This window comes from Alosa pseudoharengus, unplaced genomic scaffold, assembly GCF_046254945.1.
Source record: "Alosa pseudoharengus isolate Yale_2024_CS ecotype anadromous, Long Island Sound unplaced genomic scaffold, YU_APseudo_1.1 YU_APseudo_1.1_scf_24, whole genome shotgun sequence".
Lineage (NCBI taxonomy): Eukaryota > Metazoa > Chordata > Actinopteri > Clupeiformes > Clupeidae > Alosa > Alosa pseudoharengus.
This window is the reverse complement of record NW_027468689.1, coordinates 21,218,822-21,246,405: the sequence shown is the minus strand read 5'-3', so window position 1 is coordinate 21,246,405 and position 27,584 is coordinate 21,218,822. Positions and strand designations below refer to the sequence as shown.

Here is a 27,584-nt window from a genome sequence, read left to right as displayed (position 1 = left end):
ATGCACACGGAAAGTGTAGGAATTGGTGAATTCAGTTATTGGTCAAAGACACCCTCATAATGAATATTAGGTTACACTTTACTTGGCAGTGTCGACATAAGAGTGACATGACACTGTGATGAACGTGTCATAAACAAGTCATAAACGTTTATGACATAACGATTATTATTAATGCTTATTAAGTGACATTCAGTTTTTGTCATATCAAGTTAGGGTTAGGTTTAGAGTTAGAGTTAGGGTTAGGATTAGGATTAGGGTTAGGGTTAGAGGTTAGGATTAGGTTAAGGGAACATGATCTTTGGTGGAGTGGGTGACTGTGAGTGCACTGGCCGATTGGATCCAACCACACCAACAAGGAGGGGAATAAGGGTAGGAAGAAGGCAACTGTCTAGAAATAAAATAATATATATATAAAGAAATATTTAATTAAGAAATTATGTATATTAGAAAAGGGGGAGAAAAAAGGAAAAAGAAAATTAAATAAATAAATAATTAATAAATAAAGGGTTAAGATGAGGGGTTGGGTTTAGGCCAAGGGGCTGATTAGGATAAGAAGTGGGGGGCTGGAGTTGGCCCTTGGGGTTGAAGTTAGCCTGTGGGTTGGGGGTTAGGCTAAGGAGTTGGGGTTGGGGTTAGGTGTAGGGGTTGGGGTTAGGCTAAGGGGTGGGGGTGGGGAAAAAAATACTTTACTCTTCTGTCAAAAAACATTTGTACACATAATTTGTAACATGGTAGTAAAAAGTTAGCCAGCCTTCAGTTTTCCACTCGCAGATCAATCTGGCATCTTTCCGATAGAGAAAATGTGGAGCAGTTCGCCAAACGAACGGCCAATCAGCGTTGGTTTTTAGGGCGGGTTTAGGTGTGACGCAACAAACAACATGACGGCATCCACAGATGAGATGAGCGTAGCTATCGCACAAGTTTTATCCGAATTAGAAAGTATTCCTGGGGAAGTCACATACAAATGGTAAGTTTAAACGCTAGTTACGTTACCTAACATAATTGTATGTTAAACGAAGGCATTAGAAGAACACTTCGTTCATCTGATTGGTTGATTTGGCCCGTCGATAACCAACATAGGTGGTGATAGACAGATGGTTTATCCAATCAGCTAACCAGTATTTTTGCCTCTCCCCAAAAGTTCTCCAACGGAAAGTTCCCAGATGGACATGCAGAGCAAATGCGAAGCATCCATCTGGCGGAGTCAGGTTAGTAAAAAGTACTTTCGGCCCCAGCTGTGGCGCAGCTGGCTGGGGCACCTGCGCCGTGCACCGGCTACCCGGATTCGATTCCCGCCCCGTGGTCCTTTCCGGATCCCACCCCTGCTCTCTCTCCCATCACTTCCTGTCACTCTCCACTGTCCTATCATTAAAGGCATAAAACCCAAAAAAATATACTTTAAAAAAATAAAAAAAGTACTTTCTCAGAGGAAATGCATTAAAAATCCATTAGAAACCACCAAGGAATAAAACGAAAGGTCAAATGTGATGCATATCACATGAGTGAGGAAACGGGCAGCCTACAAGTCTGTGAGTCTTCTGACTTCTGAGACCAGCTACCATAATAGTTAAGTTCAGTCAGTTTTAAAGCAATTCAGATATCGTCAGTCTCTTGGAATTGGCAAGGCACACTCCAGGGTATGGTCACTCAGTGTCACTGTTGTCAGATATATAAACAGTGGAGGGAGTCCGACACGTATACAAATACCCACTCCCTTCCACACGAATGTGCCTTCACCAACCTCACACACTCACCCCATGATTACTCATACGACACACAGTCACAGACTGGACCAGACAGTCAACACACAGGAGCATGTGCGTACATAGCCTCACCCAAATAAACACATACATACAAACATGCACACACAAACTCAATCATACACACATACACACACACACACACACACACAGACAAGGTGGGTTGGAGTTGTCAGCCAGCCAGAATATGGGATGGATGTAGTTACAACCAGCAGTGGCGTCACCACAGTAGACCATTACCAGCTGCCGGTGGAACTGAGAGATAAGGCTAAAAGTGGAGGATAAGACGGAGGAGGTAGAGAGAAAAGGAGACTCAGAGGAGGGTAGAATAAGTCCCCTACTGTGAGTCAAGGCCAGACAGTAACACGAACACACACAGAATCGCACATGTGCGTGAGTGCATGCACACACACACACACACACACACACACACACACACACACACACACACACACACACACATACACACCAACACACATTTGACTCACAGAAGTGTAACATGACACACTTCCCAGCATGCAGAATGAATCGGGTGAGGGAGGGAGAGAGAGGATATCATGGTGGTGGGCAATTCTAAATAATAAATATTCCCACACACACACACACACAGAGAGAGAGAGAGAGAGAGAGACATACACACACACACACATACACATACACACACACACACACACACACACACACACACACACACACACACACACACACACACACACACACAGACACACACACACACACACACACACACACACACACATACACACACACACACACACACACACACACATACACACACACACAGTGGTGGGCAATTGCAAATAAGAAGTATACTCAAACACACAGACACACTCACGCTCACAGAGGTTTTAACAGATGAAACAAAGCATACTTTTTTATTTGAAAAGTACAAATAGAAAATGCGGGCCGTTCCAGGAAGCCAACACTTGAGTTGAGAATATTATCTATTGCTCAGAGTAAAGCTGGGAAGAGTAAAAGAGGAGTCATACAGTATACACACACACACACACACACAGACGGACATACGCACAAACATAAACACACACAGACAGACAGATAGACACACACACACACACACACACACAGACACACACACACACACAAACACACACACAAACACACACACACACACACACAGACACACACACACACACACACAAACACACACACACAAACACACACACACAGACACACACACACACACACAAACACACACACAAACACACACACACACAGACACACACACACACACACAAACACACACACACACACAGACACACACACACACACACAAACACACACACAAACACACACACACACACGCATATCTTTGTGTCAGCAATCAGACCACCCAGCCACCTCTCCATTATGTCTGCGCCCTCTACTCGCTTGCACCCAAACACACAACATCAGGACAACTGTGAAGTGGGTTTGATTTCATTAGAAGCCCAGTGATTTGTGACCCAGCGATCGCTCAGATGTGTTACCTTGTTCAACGTTCTCCACTGAGCCGTACTGTGTCAGAAGACTATCCAACACCTGGAAATGAGAAAGAGGACATCTGTATCTTTCACACACACAAGCACACCTGACCACACACACACACGCACACGCGCGCCTAAAACATCCAAATCCTTTCGACAGCTCAATCCTTCATCCACAATCCCTCTTGTGTACAAAGTGCTCTAGCAAAGTTGCACAGACACCATTCAACATCACAGGTCAGGGTGACCATGCATGGGGTCCTGGATTGGAGGTCCTGCCATGGCTCCATGGCTTTTTCTACATCCTCCACAATGCTTTGTTTTCGTTCTCCCACTCATCTCCTTACACCTCTACACTAAAACTCTTATACTGTCCTCTTCAAAAATGTTTCTTGGGCTTTTGCAGTATTCTGAAAGCCTGTCTAGACTTCTCCTAACAGTGTCTGTGGCAATGAAAAGTCTGAACAAACTCTCCTAGGTAGAGATGCACCGATTGACCGACTGGTGACCGGAATTGGCCGATTTTCACGTGATCGCCCATGACTGGGTGTTTAATTAAATAATTAAAGTTTAGCGATCATAGGCAGATAATAAGATGTCAACGAGTAGCGACATACAGAGTAGGCCTAGTAGTTCTACTCCACTTAAGAAATACTCTAACTATTTACTGCACGTAGACTAGGGCTATGCCTTAACTCATTGAATGCCAAGCTGTTTTCGGGAGCTTTGTCCTAGAGTGCCAGCAATCTAGACCATTGTTGATGATTTTTGTACAGCCACAGCATATTCTGTGTTATAGCTATGAACACGTAGAATAGCTCGATTAAAAGGTGAGACTTTAAGCTCTCGGTGGGTGCAAACCGTGTATTTCTACACGCCTCTGTTCCTGAGAAATCCCAAGCCAAACAGTGGCTAGTTTTCATCAAAAACACTGTTTTTTTTTTAGAAATGGAGATATAACATCTTTCATGAAATATGAAGTGTTGCCTGTTACCAGAGAATGTCTAATAAGGGACGGGCTCTGCTGTTACTTACTTGTGTAAACATTCCGGGAAGTGATCAGCGAGACCTGGTGAGACTGCCACCTAGTGATAGACCCACGAAAATGGCCTGTTTTTGACATGACGTGCATGCTTCACTGATTCGACCCAATAGTCCAGGCAAAGTAGCGTTTTACGACAGACTAATTGTAAAAGAATTTTTTGCAGCTTAGATCATTTCTATGAGGTGTCCAGAACAACATACTAAAAGTCCTAAGAAATCCTAGTTGAGGAAATATGTTAAATTCTCATCAATCCAAGATGTGTGCCAATTAGACCAGGCAACAATAGGCCTACACCATCAATGGGGCTATTTTTTCCCTTTACTCCTATCAAAATTAAACTTTACACAATGAAAGTACCCATGAAAAGTATTTTTTTTTGTATTACAAGTTTTTTTGAAAATGAATTTGAATATGCAAATGAGCTATACACTAATCAAATATGCCCAAAATACACCCAAATAGGCTTAATTTTTCCTTTACTCTTACCACAAAAACTGATTTAACTATATAAACCATATATTTTCTGAAAGCTTATACCCTCAGGATGTGATCTAACATGACATGAAACATGTCCCATCCTCCTCATTAGTATGCTGCCCATGCATAACACATGGGGTATTGGTAAATTAAGTGTGTTCTGATACATTTTGGGCTGTACCATGAAGAGAAAACTAATTAAACCACCTAAACCATATATTGTCTGAAAGCATATACCCTCAAGATGTGAACTAACATGGATTTTGACATTTGTCACCCTCCTCATGACACGACAGCCCAAAAAGGTATTAGCCATATACACGATTTACCAATACCCAATGTATTATGCATGGACAGCATACTAATGAGGAGGGTGGGGCATGTCTCATTGTACCCATTGTAAAAAAAAAATGTTACCTTCCATGTATATTTTCACTGCGATGATTGATTGTGATAGGAGTAAAGGAAAAAATAAGCCCATTAGGGTGTATTTTGGGCATATGCGATTAGTATGTTGCTCATTTGCATATTCAAATTAATTTTCAAACAAACTTCTAATACAAAATGTTTTACTTTTCATGTAGACTTTCATTGTGTAAAGTTTTATTGTGGTAGGAGTAAAGAAAAAAAATAAGCCTATGGGGGCCTATATTTGATTAGTGTACAGCTCATTTGCATATTCAAATTCATTTTCAAAGAAACTTGTAATACAAAATATTTACTTTTCATGGATACTTTCATTGTGTAAAGTTTTTTTTTTGATAGACGTAAAGGGAGAAAATAGTCCCATAGGGGTGTATTGTTGTCTGGCCTTATACTGGCACACATCTTGGATTGATGAGAATTAAACATATTTCCTCAACTAGGATTTCTTAGGACTTTTAGTATGTTGTTCTGGACACCTAATAGAAATGATCTATGCTGAAAAAAATTCTTTTACAATTAGTTCTATTTTTGGCTCCAAAATGGGTTACTTTGCCTGGACTACAAAGCGGCAACCGAGTTATGATAAAATGTCCAGATAAAATGTCCAGATTGTGCGTTTTCATGAGTTTCACGATCGTCATATATTTCATTTCCATTCATCACAGAGTTCCCAAAATCACATATAAGGTGTATTAGAGTGTCTAGTTTTGTAATTTAAAAAAAAAAGCTAAAAACGTAATATTACGTTTTTGGCACTCAACGCATTTGGCACTCAATGAGTTAATACCCAGATTGGGAAGTGGATGTTGTGAATGTGAACATACGATAGCCTATTAGAAAGGCAAACAAAAGTTAAAGTTGCTTTTGACATAGTAGCCTACAGTAAAGAAAACTGGTGCTCGGAATAGCCTACTAAATCAGCTCAGTCTCTGAAAGTTTCTATGCATTTCATGCAAGAATTTGGATTAACGTTTTTCACCACAAAACAGACGCGCACTGTTTTCATACATATGGCGGAGCACCTAATCAATTGCTATTAGCACTTCTCCTCCCCTGTGGTTGCGTGATACTCCCACGTTTCCCTCACCCTCCCATAAATGCATCAATGCATGCATATGTTCCATGACAGCATGTTCAAATGTATCATGAAAATTGTTTTTGTATTTTTAGTTGGATATTGGATGTGAGAAGAAAAAAATGGGTGTTCCATAACACAGTGCATTTAGTAGTGTGGGAAATGAATGTCACACACTGTGAAGCATTATAGTTTGATGCAGCTGAAGTTAGACTTGAAGAAGAAACTGTCACCTGTCACCTGTTTTTTTAACAGCCATTCCATTATTGATAAGTTCATTACATTTCTATGTTAACATGTTCTTTTAAAAGAAAAGATGGAAAATAACTCTTTGTCTGTGCTGTTAAGTGGTTAGAAGAAATGAAATCGGAATCGGCTAAAATCGGTATCGGCAGGTCAAACTCTATGAAAAATCAGAAATCGGTATCGGCCCAGAAAATTGCAATCGGTGCATCTCTACTCCTCGGTCTGTCTGTCAGTCTGAAGTTCGCAGAAAAAAAAGGACAATCAAAAACAGTACTATAGGGATTAAAGCAATATTGATAGAACTATGTTGCAAAGATTGAGAAGATTGAGACAAGAGAACAGAAGATGAGTGATTGGAGATTCAGGGCCAGATGTACGTAGCGAACTTAGCGTTATCAGCACCATGGACAAACCGCAGATAGCGAACGCAGTCATACCCAAGTGTACGTTGTATTTAACAAACTTTCAATTCATAGTGTAATCTGCACCTTTCTCTGCCTGTCTCTGCCCCCTACTGCAATTTACGAAGGTCCACAACTGAACGGAATAGCCTACATACAAGCGCAGTTGAATGAAGTTAACTGATGACAACATTAAAAAGAATAAAACGTTTAGCGATCATGAAATAATACCATACATGATAAGATGTCAACAAGCAGGGAGATAATGAAGATCAGTAGGCCTAGTTCTACTCAAACTACTTGTGCACGTAGGCTATGGAAGATTGTTCAAATCTAGCAAGTAGGAAAGTTTAAGTAAATGACGTGAAAGTGAAAGTAAGACATTTGCTTTTACAAGGCGGAAGTATGTAGGCGCAGAATAGACGTGTGCTTTCACGAGCAGTCTTTATACATACCGCGGAATACATAACTAGGCTCTCTTTATGCTTCCCCTCCCATCTCTTTACGCTAAACTCCCACTTTCCCCTGGATCCTCCCATGAATGCATATGCATGACACGAAAAACGCAATTTGCCATTTTCAGCTCCAGCGACAGGCAGTTTGCGCTTTTACATCATTGCAGCCTGTTTGTACATACCTCGCAATGATTTTACACGCACATTGCGAAACAAATACGCCTGAAGTGGGCGCAAAAGCGTTAGTACATCTGGCCCAAAGTGTGGGAAAGAGAGATAGAGATATTAAAAGGCACAGTATGAAGGAATGCGGAGACAGAGACAGAAGAGAGAGACAGAAGAGAGAGAGAAGAGAAGAGACAGCGAGAAGAGAAGAGAAGAGAAGAGAGAGAGAGAGAAGAGAGAGGAGAGAGAAGAGAAGGGTTAGAGGGTAAGCATTGGAGGATGTGAGCTGGCATTACTGTGTTTTGGTGAGTTGTCAGCAGTGACCCTGGGGTGGAGTGATAACAATGTACTTGCAAAAAGATTAAGGAAACACAGACTTGTGACTTTTCTGCCTTTCTCTCTCTCTCTCTCTCTTTCTTTCTTTCTCTACCTTTCTCTCTCTCATCTCTCCCTTCTTTTTCTCTCTCTATGAATGGCAGTGATTGCAACATATAACCTAACTCTCACCTCAGATGGGCAGAAACACCTACACCCATACACCCACACACACCTACACACACACACACACACACACACACACACACACACACACACACACACACACAAATGCATGATGCATGCATATATGCACTCACCTCCCACTGTAGCTGAGGGGGAATGTTTCGTATCTGGATCTTACGACTCCTGCAAACACAGACAGGTATATGGAGAGAGAGAGAGAGAGAGAGAGAGAGAGAGAGAGAGAGAGAGAGAGAGATTTTTTTTTTACAAAATGTCAAACATGTGTCTTTACTAGTTAACCCCCATCATCATGGACCCTCAAAAACACACTAACTATGAGCAGTATTGGCTTATTTCCTGGCCAGGTGAACAGTTTAATTCAACCTAACAGAGCTCCACTACCGGAACTCCCAACATCCCTAAATCCCAGGACAACAGCAGCCTAGCCAGGTATCACCTCGTGGTATTGACCACAGGAGCACACTGGCTTTTTTCAGCAGGGCAGACAAACACAGGGGTTATCTAATTCGGTGATGAAGGCAGCAGCAGCTCATGAGGCCAGAAAGAGAGGCATGTGGCAACACACACATGCACGTCCAACCACTCAACCAACCTTGCAGGTAGCAAGTAAAATGTGCAAAGACCAAGGAGAGTTCTTACTTCTTTTTTCAGAGCCTTGCCCATGAAAAAAATCCTACCCAACAATACCAACAAAGGCCTAGTGAACCTCTGAATGAGGTATAGATTAACAATTTGTACGGTAGGCTATTACATAATTACTCTCATCTATCCACACATACACGTATATGAAAATTAATTTTGAAGAAAAAATAACATTGTTAGAAAAGCCATCACTCACAATTTGGTGCTACTGAACACTCTCATTCATTTCCACTGTTACTATAGCGACCACCGTGCAGATAAATCTAGCGCATGCTCACTGAAATAAGCTGAAATATAAAATCTTGTTTGCAACTATTGAAACACTGTTTGTGCCATTTGTGACAGATTGCAGAATGACAATTCCAAACATTTACTTCTAAGGTCTCAAACACTTTAATGAGTCTCATAGACTCTATAAATAAGGGTCTATTCTCGATCATTTATACTGTATAGCAGACTGATCTTGTTTGCCCAAAATAGCTGCCTGGAGGTATTGCCAAGATGGCTGCCGAGCGGTGAGGCTTTGACCTAGCACACCAAGCATGCAGAAACATCCATTTCAGAGGTAAGTTGTCAAAAAATTGTGTATGTGTGCATGCACCACAGAATGCATTTGTTTATAGCATTCCTGCCAACAGCCAAAAGTGTGAACACCACCAAGATCATGGGCTTGATGCCAAAGAAGCACACATACTGATGAAAATAGTTCTACTGTGCTATAAGTTACTCTGAATAAAAGGCTAAGCTAAATGTAAAAAAAAATGTAGTAGGTGTGTCTGGGTGTTGATGTTACCACTAGCCACCATGTGCACGTATATGCAGTCAAGGTGTATGTTTGCGCTGGATTTTACAACGGCATCGAACGTGATTCAGCCAATCACAATCAAGGACCGGAACTATCAGTTTTAGAATACTTGTTATAACCAATGTAATGCGATTACAGGGTGAGGTGTAGTGACGGGCGACGAGGAGAAAACTGGGTCACAGGTGACCAGCTGGCTCCCAGTTTGCACCTCGTATCAGCACATCGCATCATCGCCGGTAACAGGATAAACCGGCTACATCACCTTAGTAACAGGATCAGCGGCTGGCCATGGGCCAACCACAGGCTTTAGAGGCGGTAAGGAGGCCGGGGACGCGGGACAGGGATAGACATTAACCCCACGGGCGGGCCCATGGCTCCCTGCCACCAAATATATTAAGATTATTAAGAACTTAAGAGTACTCAAGAGTACTCAATTGGCAGCATGTTTTTACACATACACACACACACACACACACACAGACACAGACATAGACACACACACACACACACACACACACACACACACACACACAGACACACACACACACACACACACACACACACACACACACAGACACACACACACACACACTATGAACAGTGACCACAGACACACACACACCATGGAGCAATGGGTAATTCATAGCTGAGGTGCCCTGGGAGCAGTTGGGGTTTGGTACCTTGCTCAAGGACACTTCCGCTGTGGATGTTGAAGCAAGGTGCAGGCTGGCCACAATGAACTGAGTTGAAAGCCCATGTTATATTCATTGTCAGGGTTTGGATATTGTCAAATGGGGCAAAGGGAATCACACTTGCCCTCCTGTACTTGCATGTATGTACCCTGATGCACACTGTAAGCAGCCTTGCCAATAAGATTTCACAGAGTGATGAGCACGCTTCAGCACTCAGCCCCACTCAACAGTGACTGCGATTAGCATATGAAAACCCAAACCTATGGTGGCCCTGAAGTGTGTCAGGAGGGAAGTTTACACAACATACTGCACAGCTAGTACCAGCAGGTTACAACTGCAACAGGAGGAAACTGACATAGTCCTCTTTTTATCATGTAACTCCATCATGGTAAATATTCAAGATATGTGTGCATTGCTACTGAAAGGAAAGCATAGTGGATTGGGGGCAGAACAGTGGAAAGCTGCTATCCGTAAGATTGATAGGGCGCCCCTGATATACTAAAGAGACTCAGTGGTTGTGTACTAGGCTGATGTGAACATGCTTCCACATAAAGGAACACAACCATGAGGGCCCATACTAGAAGGCGTTCATGTGTTCAGATATTTCAATCCACTGCTGCCAAGACATTAAATATTTATGTAAGTTCTTCAATATATTTTTTTTCGCATTGCTCAAGAGAAAACAACTTGAAGACAGCAGGAGATGTAGGTATTCATATCACGTACCCAGTCCTGGAACCAAAGCCGTGGCATTGTCATGGTAGTGGTTTGTTTTCCCAGTTCGACTACAGGTAGGCTGTTCTCTCTCCGCTGGAGGGATGAAAGCACCTGCTCTCTAGTCACCATGCTGGCCAGCGAGCCCTGGGTTCACAGACACATCTAATTGGAGCTAACCTCGTTTCCTGGTTTCCTGCTCCGCTTAAGCTGCTAAGAGCGTCAGAGACCCGGAGTAGCGCACCGTATGGATAGAGGGAGCAAGAGGAAAAGAAAGAGTGAAAGAAAGAAAGAAAGAAAGGAAGGAGTGTCATAGTGAAAGAGACGGGCAGGTGGACACAAAACAGGCAAGAAAGCGGGATGGCAGAGACAGAATGTGTGAAGGAGAGAAAGAGAGTCGAGAGAGAGAGTGAGAATGAAAGACAGAAGCAGAGGGAGAAGAAAGGAATGGGAAAACGAGAGGGGAAGAGAGTGATAGAGAGCGCCAGAGGAACATCTGCTCCAAAATATCTCCGTCCCCATGCAGTGGGCAGCTGCACTGGCATTCAGCACAGGGGCTCTCTGTCGCCTGTCGCCTGTCCGACACACCTCCCAGACTGTGTCATCTCGTTCCCCAGTGTTAATACTACCACCACAGACAGAGGAAGGGTGGCCTCAAACTGTCTGTCCCCATCACCATTCCTGTGGGCCACTCTCCCTTTGGGAAGACAGCAGACAGCATGTCACTCGCCCACTCGTTACAGTCTTCTCTTGTTTACTGTCAAACAAAGCTGCTCAGAGTTCAGAGAACCCAATTTGCCCCCAGTTCCAAAAAGTTCGAAGAACTACAAAAAAGCTTTTGGGACTACAAAAAAATCCCTACAGTGCGAAAAAGCCTTATGTTGTGGAGATTAATCAGGTTTTTGGTTTGAGGAAAAAGTGCCTCAAATTTAACTCTCAGACAGTGGGGAATTATCACTGAGGATTCCAGGAGATTCCCCCACAAACTCCCAAAACTGCAACAGGTGAGCAGAGACCCTCAGGGCTCTTCTACGCTAGTTGCATTGTGTTGTGGCGGTTGCAGAACCTCTCGATTTTCAATTTGGGCGCCCATGCTAACCGAGCAGCCACATTGCCAGAGTGAGGAGTGCAGCTGGAGCTTTGCTGCTGCACTGGCAAGGCATCTGGAGTAAGAACTACCAAGGAGGCGACGATACTTGACTCATGATATTGTGTCATGACACAACATTATTGTGAGTCTTTACATTTTACAATACAGCCACATTTTACATAAAGCCATAATCTCAGTTTGAAAGCAGATGGCACATTTCATATACTGGAAGTCTTTGCATCTAAGCACATTACTGTCATCTAGGCATCACTCTTTGTTACTGTCTGCACACAGATGTTGTCTTGAGTGTACCTGCCACAGAGCCAGTCCTTTAACTGAATAAGAATCATAAGATGAAGGGAGAACTTCACTATGATGGTAATTTTGATACCATAGATTTAATAGAGACCCAGTCAGACCATTAGTATGAAAAATCAGAAATAGAGTTTATTTACAATGATGCGCATCAAGGGAGAGACAGCATGACTTCACCTAAAGATCCATCAGCTGCTCTAACTAGACAAGGAAATAGTTAGAGTTTAAGTATCCTTCCAGGCTGACGGGAGATGGTGTTGGTCATCCCATCTCACGTGGACTACACTGAATCAGACCCTGATTAGTGGCAGCCTGGCAATCCGGAGCAAATAGCTACTGATGCAGCCATGCAGAACAGTGAAACACTGCAAAGTCATAATATTCCTGCTTATCTCTAAACACAGTCACACACAGATATACACAGGGACAGTACAGATATCATACAGTCATTACATAGAATCATACTTTTAGTATCAAAGTGACCCACTAATGAGAAATGCAGAACATTAAACCACATATTGGAATATTGGACATAATGTTCTATTCCACTTTCTCTCAACTATAAATGGACCATAGCTCATACCAAAACAACCACAGATATTGATATAGCCAAAAGTAACTAAGCAACCACTGACAAAGACAACAACAACACAACGATGCAACTGACTTGCAACAATGAAATGCACTCAAACCTACTTAAAGCAACACCAAATAACTTTTCCTCTGTCGCACGCACGCTATTTGTTTATCCAGCAACGGCTTTGCAAATAAAGATGTCCATAGACAAGGTAGAACATGTTGCATGATTTTATGAAATTACAATGTATTGCGACATCATGCAAGTCAAATTTGTAGTTTCTTATGTCTCATTCCATCGAACTACAGATCCGCTACCCGATATGGCAAACTTACATAGTGCGGTTATAGCCGATAGAGGGCCGCGAAGCGAATGCAGAAGTGCCGTTCATTAAGAGTTGATGAACCACGGAAACAATTTTGGAAACATTATTTTAAGGTACAAAAAACTCTTTGGTGTTGCTTTAAAAAAAAGGAAACACAGAATTGCATTTGAAGAGTTTGGTTCCAAAACGCTATATTCACCATCCATCCATAATGAATTTTCATATTTTGTTCACATTTTGTTTTCCAAGTAATTTCAGTAGAAATGTAATTAGTTATTGTTATTTGATTTATCTTTATTCAATCAAAACAACACAACTGCAATTTGTTGATATTACCTGAAATACACAAATAAATAGCATGACTTTTTTATGTTTTTAAAAACGAAGATATAGCTTTTAGTAACTCTTCATTTGATGTATCATCAACACTGTAATATACCAAAACCAAAGTGCACACACTGCGTAGAGCGAGGACATAAATACTCAAGAGACTGTAACAAATTATTTCCAACACACACATTTTTATGTGCTATATCTTTAACTCAGGAGACACACACAAGAGAGAGAGAGAGAGATGTGAGAGTCCCACTACTTTACAGCCTCTTCTCTCACAGTGAGACTCAAAGACACAGAGGGGCGCTACTAAGTTATTGTGCGGCAGAGGGATGTGGGAACGAGTGTCTGAATTCACCATAATCTCTAAACACACACACACACACACACACACACATACACACACAGAGAGAACCCTACAGAGGCACATGCCATGTGCTAGCAGTGAGTGAGAGGTGTGTGCGTGTGTGCGTGTGTGTGAGGTGTGACTCAGTCTCACTGCATCACCCAAGACCTTGACGCCTTCATCAATAATGAACAGCCTTACTTCCCTTTCCGTCAACAGTGAGTCAGTGAATCAAGGGTATACTAGCCCTTTGGTTAGTGAGAGCTAAATGTGCTTTATGAATAACATTTACTTACTTATTAACTAACTAACACACTGTGATACACATGGACCCACATGCTCACATGCAAAACTTTTAAAATATATATTTCCTCGAAACAGGGACTTATGGTGAATCAGCGGAGAATCAGTTTTGACACACTGCTCTTACCAACAGTGACGACTGCCAAACCTGCTCAATGTGTCACACTGCTGCATCGTTGTGCGTGAGCGTGCGCGCGTGTTTCACTACTGAGAGCCATTCACAAAATGAAAGGGTTTGGAGCCCCACCCTCCTGGCCGGGCCAGCAGCCAATCAGAACACAACTGAGAAAAAGCCAAAGCATGGCCTGCAGGGCTGGCATTGACACACACACACACACACACACACACACAGACATTGACGTGCCAGCGCACACTAAGTACATTACAGCCTATTCAAGTAACATAAATCTTCTATTAACCTAAGCTCCAGTACAGTAAACATGATAACATTTACCACAGCTTCACAGTATTACTGGCGACGGCTAACCCCCTCAGTACATCAGGTACTCAATTAATTTGTGCCAACAGTATGTCACAGTATCTGCCTATTCTACTCCCAGCTAAGGTCCTGGACATAAACGACTGCTCCACTGTATCTAAATGAACGGAATAGAATGAAACGGAACATTTCTCACCTGAAAAGGAGCAGAGTTCAGAGAACTATAATATACAGCCAATGTCCTGAGGACGAGAAACTAATTTGGTGATATTGCTTAACAGTAATGAAATTCCAAATATTCCAAATATTCAAATATTCCAAATTCCAAATGTATCTATACCCACATATATAAAAATTTAATAACCGTGCAAATAATTAGGTAATAAATGTTGACATAAACACTTTTTTCCCTTCAAATAACTTTTTCTCACTCTATTTCAATCCATATGTCAGACTATTTCAGATATTTCTTTTTGTTCGTCCCATGATCAGACTTCTTTTCAATAAAACTGTTACCACTGCAATACAGAAATACCGCAAAAATAGTCAAACAAAAACACACTGATAATATCATTTTAGCGCCACCATCAGACACAGCCTGTAGTAGTGACCATACAGCTCCACATAAGCAATCACTCGGAGCCTTAAGAGTACCACGACTGAACAACTTTACAACTATTCTAAAATAAAAACATGTCAATATTTGAAATATTGGTTGGGGAAAAAAATCAATGTTCACTTTTTATTTAACAGTAACGATTTTATATTAATTACAAATAAACCAAACAAGAGCAAGTAGCACCTCACCCACCCAATGTTGGCACTGCATCGGAGTGTGTCAAGTTAGCATGTCCAACAGGTATCAAATAGTCCCTCGCACCATGGAACCTACTTCTTTTGGAGTGGAGATTGAATGTGTGTGTGCGCAAGCATTTGTGTGTGAAAGTGCTCATGTGTGTGTGCTACCATGGTTCAACTCTGACCTACATGGCATTCCGCTGGGTTCATCATCCCTTAATCTGAACGGGATTGGGATTACAGTAGACTGGCTGGGCCCCTGCTGAGTACAGTGAGACTAGTGCACACACACACACACACACACACACACACACACACACACACACACACACACACACACACATAAACACTCGCATACAGACAGACACACACCTTATCCCTTGTCTGCTTTAATGAATGCCATTACACTCCTGCTGCCATAGAGAAATTGCACTCCAACACGTCTCCCTTAGACGTCATCAAACCAGACTGGCAACTCAAATGACAAAGACCTTTCACCCATAAAAATAATTGCACATAAAACAATAAGATAGTGCATAGTGTACAAATCCATAATTCAATATTAAATTGTTTTAAAATTAAACAAAAGAATGATTGACATACCAGTTTCTTTTAATTACATTAATTACATTTAGATCTGAAAACAGCCTAGATTCTGATATTCTATATTAATTCCCCCCACCACCACCACATCATCTATTCTTTTTTTTTATTGACAGTTTTTATAACCCCATCATCTATTCTTTTCTATTCTATTCTATAAACAGCCGTCTGAGATTTCTCAACATTTGTCCTCTAAACCTCTCGCCTCCTTTTCCTCTCTAATCATCCCCCTTTTGCTAATCTTCCTACAGGGTCTCAGGTGCTTTGTAGTAGCATGTGAGTGTCTGTCCTCAGTAGCTTTAGATATCTGGGCTCTCTCTGCTGGTGCCGATCTTCCTGAGGGGGTCAGTCTGTCCCGTCTCACCATAGACACACAACTCTTCGCCTACTTTTTGAAATTAATGCCTGCATAACTCCCACGCTTTTTTTTAATTTTACCTCCATTTAACACATAAAAAACCTTTCTTTGTTACTCATTCTTACAGGGAAGCTACACCAGGCACATAACTGAAGCATTTTGTTCGCGTTGGTCTGCTGCAACAATTAGCTTCCACTATAATCAATGGAAGTAGTTACACCAGATGTGATAGCGGCGCAGATCATTCTTCTAAAATGGATTTTACGCGATGCAAACGTAACGCTTCAGTTACATGCCTGGTGTAGCTTCCCTGTTACACTGTCAATCTTACTGGCCTACTTTCGTATGCCTTATATCCCACCCCTGCCGCCATCCTTGACACTTCTGTTCTTATCTCTCATTCTTTTACTCAGTCCCCCCCTTAACCCTCTCCTTCTTCAAACACACCCCACTCACTTGTTTTCTCTCTCCCTCCTTTTCTATCACTTTATGCTCCCCTCCACATCCCTTTCTCCCTCACTCCATCCTCTGCGGGCTAATCTCCCTAAGCAGTGATAATTACATTACTTGGCCACACCCCTGAGAATTAGATCATGTGACCAGACTGCCGCTGAAACGGCATTATCTTCATCAGAGATTTATCCTCATCTGCAAGCTCAGGCAACTAAGACCTGACCAGGCTGTTTGTATGTGTGTGTGTGTGTGTGAGACACATACACACACACACACATACAATCTAATAAGAATGACAGGTGTCCATGTATCTGTAGCACTAGAGTGTGTCTGAGTGTTTAAAGACGCACACACACAGATGAACCTGCATCTTAGCACATCAGATCCCATGTGAATCCATGACCGTACTGTATAGTTGCCACAGCCAATTTTGTCATCACCCTGGCATTTGTGAAAAGGTTTCAAGAGGTTCCTCGTGCTTTGTTCCTCTCCACAGGTGCGCGTACACACACACACACACACACACACACACACACACACACACACACACACACACACACACACACAATGCTTCAGCAATGCAATTCACATTATATGATTCCTGAATACCTAAGATTCCTGAAGCTTTTGATTCATTACCCTTTGCTCCTTAATCTGACACGAGACACCTCTGACTAAATCTGCTGTATTCCTTTTCCTGTCATTTTGATGACGCCACCACTTAACCCGTTCATTGACAAAAACCTATTAAGTTTCTCTCGCTCACTAATCCTAGTAATGTATCTGAAAGGACCCACGGATGACCTACTTCAGACTGATTCTTCACGCTCATAAACACACAAATAATAAATAAGGAATTGCTATAAAAAATGACATCCTAGAAGGGTATGATATTTTATGGATGATAACAGCAAACGGAACAAGAATTCCTCCACCCATCCACACAATTATCTTCTCTTTCAATAGCGCGCGCACACACACACACACACACACAGAGTGAAAATACTGTACACTCAATGAGCCAGAGAGCATGAGTTTGTTCCTTGTTGAAACCTAACCCTTACAACCACATATAAAACAGACACTGACACACTCAAACTGTAGACTGACTATACATACTATTCACGTATGGGTTGATGTATGTAGATGACACTGGTGTGAATATCATTCACTAGGGAACAACTGTGCAAATTAGTGGTAAGTCTGACTGTGTGTGTGTGTGCATATTGAATGCATGCACGTGAGCATGGGTGTGTGTGGGTGGATGACTGGCGTTGAGTTCTATGTAATACATTATTATGCAAATACATCGGTATTCACAACCACAAACTTCAAGACCACGATCACTAGAGTGTGTATGTCTGTGTGTGTGTGTGTGTACACACATGTCATTTGAAGGGAACACCTCTTATGGAGGTGTGAAGGAGGCAAAGGTACCAGCTGCCCAGATTCAATGCCCATCTGCCCACACTCCCTGGGGTAGGGTGGTATAATTTAACAACCTCCGCCGGGAGAGGGGCTCAAGAGCTGGCATGTGCACGGCCCTCATGGCGATACTGGGCGTTATGAAACGGATACTCTCCACTGACCAGGCAAACACGGACACACAGAGTTTTACATAGGGGCGTTAACTCAGCAGTATACCGCACTGGAGCGACGGAGGAGGCACAAGGTAGCAGAAAATGAACATAAACACGCGCATGCACCCGCTCCCTATCTCTCTCTCTCACACACACACACACACACACACTTTTAGTTAAATCTCAGACAACCACATATACAACCCGTTTTCAGATTAATTCAAAACAAGGACACCAGCTAATCTAAATACACTCATTATCTGGGACTGCCTAAAAGCCAAATCACAAGCACACATTTATTCATTCTATCATATATCCACAACTGTTTGCAAGGCCACTAGTGCCTAATTGTAAACGCTTGTCTGTGGACACATGCATTTTCACAAATTACTCCACTCTGCAAACTAGCATGTGCCGATGAATGCCGTCATTTCTATCTATAGACCTGTGTCTGCTTGTGAGTGTATATGCATCTACAGCTCTTTACCATCTTGTTGAGCATTCCGTGTCTGTGCAGGATTTTTCCCAGTGTATCTATCTGGGTTTCTATGTGTCTTTAGATGCTGTAACAATTACACCATATGGGATCTTTTGTGACAGCTCAACTTTAATCTACTTTAATCTACTGCATCTGTAATGTAAAATGATGTGTAAGGTAAAGCAGGTTTAATCATTTTATTATTGAAAGCTCTGCTCATTTCACCTTTGGAATCTTCAATATTGTTATTTCATCCCATACTGATACATGTCTATATTTATTTCACATGGACATATATGTCTATATATTCTGGCATTTGTTTCACATGCTGAACATCGTTTTAGATGTGAAACAGACAGAATTGTGTATGCATACCCACAAAGGAGAAACAATAGTCATGACATGACTGAGGGAGTAATTATGTGTATGTAGTGTGAGGGAGAAAGAGTGCCTGCATGGTCGACGGTTGGTGTATGAAGGGTACACGCGTAAGCTCTGTTGCCCATCTGCTGTAGCCATCTTCTGTCTCCTGGCCAGGCTTGCGCTTGAGATCGGACAGGGAAGCGTGGTGGGGATCTTCACGTGATGCTGGTGACAGAATTCCGTCGCGTCAGGTGACAGGGCAGAGCCCCGCACACATCCCCTTCACGCCCCACATGATCACCTCGTGTCCAGTTACACATTCAAAGGGCTAGACTTACTCACTCTCACACACACACACACACACACACACGAAAGGTTCCCAACCACTAAAGCCTCTGCCAGCAGTCATTAGCTGCTTTCAGACATAGGTGTAAGTCCGCATGTTCAGCGGATGTCAAGCGGTTGGGCCGTATATCTGAACAACATAACCAAATATTTGGAACTCCGAACTTAGCCGGCTCTTACACTACTCCACTCCTATATTTCCGACGGACATTATGTAAATGAGCTCATGCCTGAAGAAAGCGAAGAACATGGGGAGATTCTGTTCATGTGCGTGTTCATCTGCATTAAACCTGTTCAACCACACGGAGATTCTGTTCATAGTTGTCAGTGTCGCTCACACATAATATCCTCATGTTAGCATCATATCTGAATCACCTGAAGGGTCGGACCTCCATTTGACAAAGATCCGCATATACTGCGTAGGACATGTCTGAAAGCAGCTAATGATTATCTGCTACTCCATCGGTAGCATATCTTTTCATAAGAAAGTGTTCAGAGGCAATTCCAAATTTAACACTGCCAGCATTTTCTCATAAAAAAAGTATAGACAATGGAATATTGATTCTATATCTTTGTGAGAAATTATCTACTTTCCATTTTGAAGCAAGAAGGAGGGCAATGGCAACACTGGTGCTTATTGACAGACTCAATCTCACATGTCTGTCAGAAAGACCAGAGAAAGAAGCTTCACGTTCAAGTGAGCCCCTTAACAAGCTCATCTCAAGGGTGGCTGAGTCATACAAGCAAAAGGCAAAAGGGCTAAATGTACTGTGTACATCTGTTTGATGGAATGCAAAGCAGAGAACGACACTCTAAAACAAATTCATGAGAAATTGTTGTCAAATATACAAGACGTGCAAAACCAGCTAATAGTCACATTGGCTGCATCCATATACTCTAGCTAGAAATAGGCAAAAGGTGAACACCTCAGCCTGAGCACATACTTGAGATCCACTTTCAAACAGAAATACAGACAGTGAGTCGGGGAAAATTTCACTTGGTTTCATCTCACTTCTTAGTTCTGCTGTGGACATGCCCACAGCATAGTTAATAGTATGAGCATATCTCTTGTTTGGGCACCTGGCATCCACACCAGCAGTTGTCAGTTGTGCTGCGGTCACTTCGCACCTAATTAGTCCATGTCTAAATTGAAAATAGGGACGTAGGATAAGAAATGACCCCCTCGGTGAAGCTTGCAGACTAGAGTGACCCTCTTGCTCAGCAGAATGCCCAGTGGTTATCTCAGTTCTCGCCATACACTAAAATCCAGGCACAGAGAGAGTGGGGGATTGGGGGGGTGAGGGGTGTAAGGGACAGATCGTTTGGACTCCTTCCACCTGTGTCACTGACACACATGCCCAGTTGCTCTCTCTCTCTCTCTCTCTGAGTTGGCTGACACAACTACACATTCGCCCACCAAAGCAAGCATGGCGCACACACACACATACATGCGTGCACGCACACACACAGTTCTAAATCTACTCTAGTTTCCGCTTCTTTTTCTCCTGAAAGATGAAGCATCTCTTAAATCAATATTATCTAAGGATCTTAAATCCATAAGCATCATTCTTAAATACAAAACAAAAGAGTTACCCCAAGAGTTTTTCACAAAAGTTCAAAAAGAAAACACTTTCATTATTAGTGTTAAATTTTAGCCCTAAAAATAAATGTTTCAATATGTATGTAGCATAATGTTTTTCACAAATATAGAACTAAAAAACAAATATCAAACATCAATGATAATTATTTTAACTGTAAATAATGTCCCCTTGATTTAGATCTCAAAAAACCATGAAAGCAAATACAGTTTTGTGAGATCTTGAAGCATTGATGTAAGTGGTTTCAGAATTACCTTTTTGCAACTCACATGAGCATTGCCTTAGACATAAATAAAATGCATGATCAAATTCATTCAAAACTACTGAACAATATATTTAAATATACTTGACTTAACACAACTGCTTTCTTATCAAAACCAGATGTTGTTCATCTTAATTAACAGCTCATATTCTGTAAGTATAGATTAATATAAGTTCTAAAAATTATCAGAAACAAATACATTTTCCTTCTTTTACGTATAAAAACCTCTGAAATGTACCATCAAAATAAGGCCCATCAATAATGGGAGTATGCATCTTGAAACATTCACTGATACTGAAATTCTGTGATGCATGTCTAAAATTTGTACAAACAATTGAAATCAAATATCTGAAACAACTGCCTTTTTGTCATTTCACTAGTTGTAAATAAATCATCTTTTGATGTTTTTTTATGTGAAATCGATAAGCATAATTAGACAGTGATTTCTAGTGACAAAAATCATGCACTCTTTCAGAGGGAAAAAACATCTAATAATTTTCAGAATGTGAAATAAGCTATAATCTTTTCTTTCTGATTGAAATACAGTTTTATCTATTTATTTTGCATGCAGTGAAACCTCACAGCTGATTGTACTCACAGGTAAGACAATGCCTAGCAACAGTCTTGCAACTGAAACATTTATAATCATCCCATCCCAGGTCAAGCTACCATGAGACTGCCTTAAGGTTGTGCAAAGTAGATTTAAGGGGATGATACATGGGTAAACTATTAGAGCAATGTTGCTGGGCAACCACATAACCATTTATCCATTTATTTTTATTGTATGATAATGACGATTTGCCTACTGATAATTAACGTTCTCCAGAAATTAAAAATTGCCCAATATCAATGGGAACATGCCAGAACAGTGAGAAACATTGCAGCAACATTGTTAAAAAAAGTTACCCCATGTATCATCAGCTTTAAGCCACCTTTATTCATTAAGTAAGATACCACATTTCAAATTACATTTAAAGTTTTTCTCAAATGTTTACACACAACAATTGGTACTTGAGACACAATGACCACATGTAACTCATGCACCAAGCCCCTGAACCAATTCTGCTAAACTACAAGCACAATTCCTGCTTTACACTCAAATTGCAGTTGTAAAACACACTTTTCTCACAACACTACAACAATTCTCTGCATTTGGCACAATTTTCATGGAGAAAATCTCTTGTTTTCACAAGAAACACACTGCCATTCAAATTCTAAAATTTGTCCTACTATGCACACTGACCCATCACATGGGCAAACACCTGTCACAGTTTTACAATTAGCAATCAGAGCTTTAACATAATGCTTGTGATGTGGATGAGGTGCTGTGGCCAGACCGAAACAGAAGGGGATGCAGCATAGGTTTTTTTTACTGTAACTGTATACAGTAAATTATTTTGTTGTTTTGTATGTAGACCACTGTATGTACAACTTTATGTTGGTTGGGATGTACAATGTGTATTGTTTTTGTTTGGAAGAATAAAATATATTTGTTACAGTGTATTTGTGTGTTCTGAGTATAAAAACAATATTCTCAAATATTTTACAACACATTTATGTGTGTACTGTCTGTAGTAAGTGTAACATTGAACAAAAAAGGCCTAAGTCATTATGATTAATGGAGAAGAAGTGTTTTCCATTCATCATAGTGTTTTACATTGAGCATGTGAGTGTTCAACTGGTTCTTATAAATGTCTATTCATATGATGGTGTGTGTGTGTCATTTGAAAACAAAATACCATTTTGAGAAGAAATAACATTGTTTTGAATGTAAAGTTTCATTTTGCAGGAGAATTGAGAGGTTTTGCCCATTGTGTGTGTGTTTTTGGATTTGTGTGTAGAGTTCTGAGAGTATGAGGCATGCTTTCAGAAAATGTGTGTAAACAATCGAGAAAAACTGTAACTGTGTTCAAATGACACAAATGATCCAATACGTAGCCGTTAATAGTACTCATAAAATGTCAGTATTTCCCTAGATATATGGCTTTATAATTACCCCAAATTAGACATTTAAATTACTTCTAAAGGCGTTTTGTTTTTATCTCGTGTGGCCTATACAGTCGCTTTATTTCCTCAGCATACGCAACGTAGGCAACATACCCAGCAGTACTTTGCTTTGAATATATTCCCCCTGTAGCCATCTACAATTGTGGATACATATTAACCTAAATGTGCGTCTTTCCACAGTCCGGCCATGATAGAAATGCATTAAAAGAATGGTCGCAAAGAGATCCTGCATTACGCCCTCAAATCAAATCCATTGATTTAACAGAAATTGTGTGCTAGTTTCTCACCGAAGAAAATGGCACCTCTATTTGAAAAGAGTGTAAATTCGAAGCATTTAGCTGGTTCTGTGGTCCATGTAGCCATCTTGCATGGTAGCAAAAAAATGTGGTCTAAAAAGTCTAATACATTTACGCACATTTCTCCTAGTTGTGTTAGCATACATAAAGGAGGAGGTTCTGTTGAAAGTGACGGTGTGTTTACATGAAGGACGTAGACGAGGAATGTATAGAGTCACGTGGTGTGGAGCAGAGCAGTAGTCAGTGCGCAGGGTCATGTTAAAGCCCCTCCGAAAGCCACTATAGCATACCCAAAACGATCTAACACACTCCGTATGACTTGACGTGTCCACTGCGCGTGGCTATATTATGAATGAACAGGATAGTCTGCTTAGCTTAAGATATTACAGGCCATGCTGTATGCCTACTAGGGACAGACACCGAGGCCTACAGAACTAGGCTGCAAGCCCGGCCCGTGAAGAAAGACAAACAGTCAGCCATGTTGTAGCTTTAGCTTCCTGATCACTGAAATAAACACCAATATTCCTCGATTAATATATAATTTTCGATTGATATGCAAAGCACATACAAAGGTTTGCAGTGATACTTTTCTTAAAGTCTGTTAGCTGAAGCGTGAGGTTGCCCTTACAAAACACGTTATCTCGCCATTTGGACCCTAATGTAAATACATTCTAACATCATGCATTTCTAGTCCCCACTCTTCTGAACAGCTCGTTTCGTCCTAAAAGTATACATTTAAAACTAAATTAAAATAAATAAATAAATTAAACACCTAGCATATTCAGCAAATGACGTTTTTAAATACCACATATATGCCCCTTCATATAATATCCTGCCCACCGAATTAACAATTATTTACTATAGGCTACATATCTAAGGGCAAAAGACGAACCAAACACATGATGGAAACCTGTCACAAACCACCCAATCCATTTAGTGGTAGGCCTATTCTGTTACACAAGTAACAAAGAGGTGGGGAAACATTGAAACACACAACTTCAACAGGAAGTATTCGCTGGCATCTTACGTTTTCTTAAAATGGCATTTTTCAAAGACAAATCGCAATAAATCCACAACCATACTGGCTACGCCATTAACTTGTCTCGTTAATAATATTTTAGATAGATATCACTTGTTCGACTAGTCTGTTCGTAAACAGCGTGCAGCTGTTACATAATGGCAACATTTTTAAGCAAATAAACAAAACTCGTTTGCACACATCAAAACATTTTTAAATTGTCACATCACATGCAGATTTTCGGCTCTGTGCACCATACTGTTTTAGGCCCTATATCACTTAGGAGTCAGTGACAAATAAACGTTACCTTAGTTTTTTCGGAACTGAATAGTCGACCTCAATTACTTTCCCGTGTAACTCAGCTTTTCCTGTAAAAGAAAATTACGACACAATACTTACAAAAATGTATAACCAACTTTACAGTCGCGCGTTAGACTAAATTGCTTTATGTTGTCATAACCTGTGATGCCATCGTCGTATTCTGAACCTAAATGATAGAGATTACAGATTAGGCCTAGTAGAGGTAACCTAAATTATTCTGTTTATTTTACATTTTAGAATGCGTTTACTTGGAGGTCTTTCGTAAATATATGTGTGTAATAATGCGTGCCAAATTTCTGGTCTACACATGAAACAAGAAGGGTGAATTGAATCGATGGGGAGGCCACGCTTTCTCCTCCCACCGACACTCGCTCATGGGTATACTGTATGTTAACATTACACCAACAAATACAGATTATCGTTGTTTGTAATGTACTGAACAAACTATTCTCTGTCTTTCTGACAAGGATTGCTTGTTGACGCCCATGCGCTGGCACAATAGTCTGCAGCAACTCAATAAGTGGCGATCATTTAGTTAACCAATTGTTGATTTGTGAATATGTCTGCTAGCCGTGTGTTCCAGTTATACCTCATCACATTAGCTACCTCAATATCTTATCCTATAGCCTATGTCCTACGGCACCTATGTTCTGGACACCTCGTAGATACCTGCCAGAGGACTGCACGTACGCATAGATTAAAGTGCATTTTTAATTACTTTTACCTGGTCTTTTCAATAAATTCGGGTCAAAAAATGACCGAAAAATGATTAAGCCAACCTCTCTGCTTTGGACCACCCCGCAAACACTGCCAAATGCCAAGAAGCATCCCCCATGAGATTTGAGCTTATTCCTTGATTTGGAGCGTGATACCACTGCGTGGAGTGAAGTTTACTTTTCATCGGATTCACGTGGTTTATCTGTACATCCACTGTATTCTCCCCAATTCCACAAACGTGTGACAACTAGCCTGTTTTCCCATGCGCTGTCGTTGATGTAGGCAACTGGCTACAGTAGCCTATACGTCAAATGAAGAATGCTTGTAAAATCTGTCATGCAATATTTCCACGGCGTTCCACACTAGTTTTACCCCCCAAAATAATTGCCACCCTTGGAACATATAAGGTGAGTAAAACCTTACCTGACAAAGTCTCAATGGCTTTAATGGCACATTTCTGATCTGGGAAATCCACGAAGGCATACCCGCTTTTCAACAGAACCTGATCGGCCACGGGAAGCTTCCTTTCGTCAAAGAGCTGCTTCAAGTCCTCCACCGTGACCGTAGGACTTAGATTCCCCACGTACAGTTTGTTCATGATCCACTAAATGATACAAGGAGTACACACCAAATCACACCGCAGTAAGAACTAAACTGGCAACTAAGCAAATGAAAGATGGAATCAAAAAGTTATATATAAAAATCAGTATGAGCCAGACCTCGACGCCAACTCCGCTCCTAGTAAATCACTTCTGACTGAGGTACAAAAAGTCGTTACGTTTCAACGTCACTCCATGGGTACAAGCACCGCCTTTGAATAAAGGCTAATGTGAAAGTATTTTGAGAAAGACATGTCTAAGGAAGCGTTGCCAAACATTTAGCCAAATAGCAGGATAGCCTATACGAACGAGTACAATGACAACAACAAAAATGGAAGGTTGGTGGTTTAGGACACACCTTTACGCGCCGATCATTCACTCAATTACAGGAGCACACAATGCCGATTAACTGCTGAACTATCTCGTGGATGGATGCATACAAACCAGAAAGCCATGTACATCATTAGGGCATAGTTTGGCTACTTCAGGGGGTATGGCAAAGGAGATCATTGATAATGATATATATATAGCCTTTAAGGGTTAGTTATCTGTATGGGAGGAATTGAGCTCATCTTTACCCTTCAATTATAACAACCGATGAAAAGTCAATTTAATAGAGAAAATAATTACAGCAGGAGACAAAACAGAAAACGCATGGAAATTATGTCTGGGGCAAAAGCGTAATCACACCAAAAAGTAAGTTGCGTAATTTTAACATGGATATTCACGGCAACTGCCCATCACCATAAAGTACAAGATGTGGGTATTCCCCGTTTAGACGAGCGGTTCGCCCACTCCCCTGCAGAATGATTGTGCCGCGGGAAGAACACGCCCACCGCGCATGAGCTAGAGTACCTCCGATAGATGGCGGGGCGTAGGCTACGGCACGGCAGTGTACAGGCGCACATTGAAAAAGCTGTCCCAATGAAGGCTCCCAGTACCTCGCCTACTAAAGAGAAATTGCCACATTCAATTCTGCTGCAGTCCAGCTCCATATCAAGGTCTTGAACCCATGCTGTTGAATTCTCTATACTGTTTATACACCCACTTCAAGCAATATGTTTTGTATGTGATTCGTACATGTTCTGATAATCGAGTTTCATTACGCGCGATAAGATGGAACCGTAAGAAAA

The 27,584-nt window shown here is 41.2% G+C and overlaps 1 protein-coding gene across 3 annotated transcripts in view; it reads right to left on the bottom strand.

The window, feature by feature from the left end:
* Positions 1–26,806, bottom strand: part of LOC143142513 (insulin-like growth factor 2 mRNA-binding protein 2) — a 45,711-nt gene extending 18,905 nt beyond the window's left edge. The window contains exons 1-5 of one of the 3 annotated variants that reach the window (XM_076303447.1): positions 26,572–26,804; positions 26,276–26,456; positions 25,122–25,182; positions 8,188–8,236; positions 3,266–3,317 (exon numbers count right to left, since the gene is read on the bottom strand). In XM_076303447.1, coding sequence (XP_076159562.1) covers positions 3,266–3,317; positions 8,188–8,236; positions 25,122–25,182; positions 26,276–26,450 — 337 coding nt within the window. In that variant the 5' untranslated portion in view covers positions 26,451–26,456; positions 26,572–26,804. Of the gene's footprint in view, positions 1–3,265; positions 3,318–8,187; positions 8,237–25,121; positions 25,183–26,275 lie in introns of all 3 variants that reach the window. The other 2 variants (XM_076303448.1, XM_076303446.1) reach the window with 2 other exon arrangements.
* Positions 26,807–27,584: the final 778 nt, after the last annotated feature.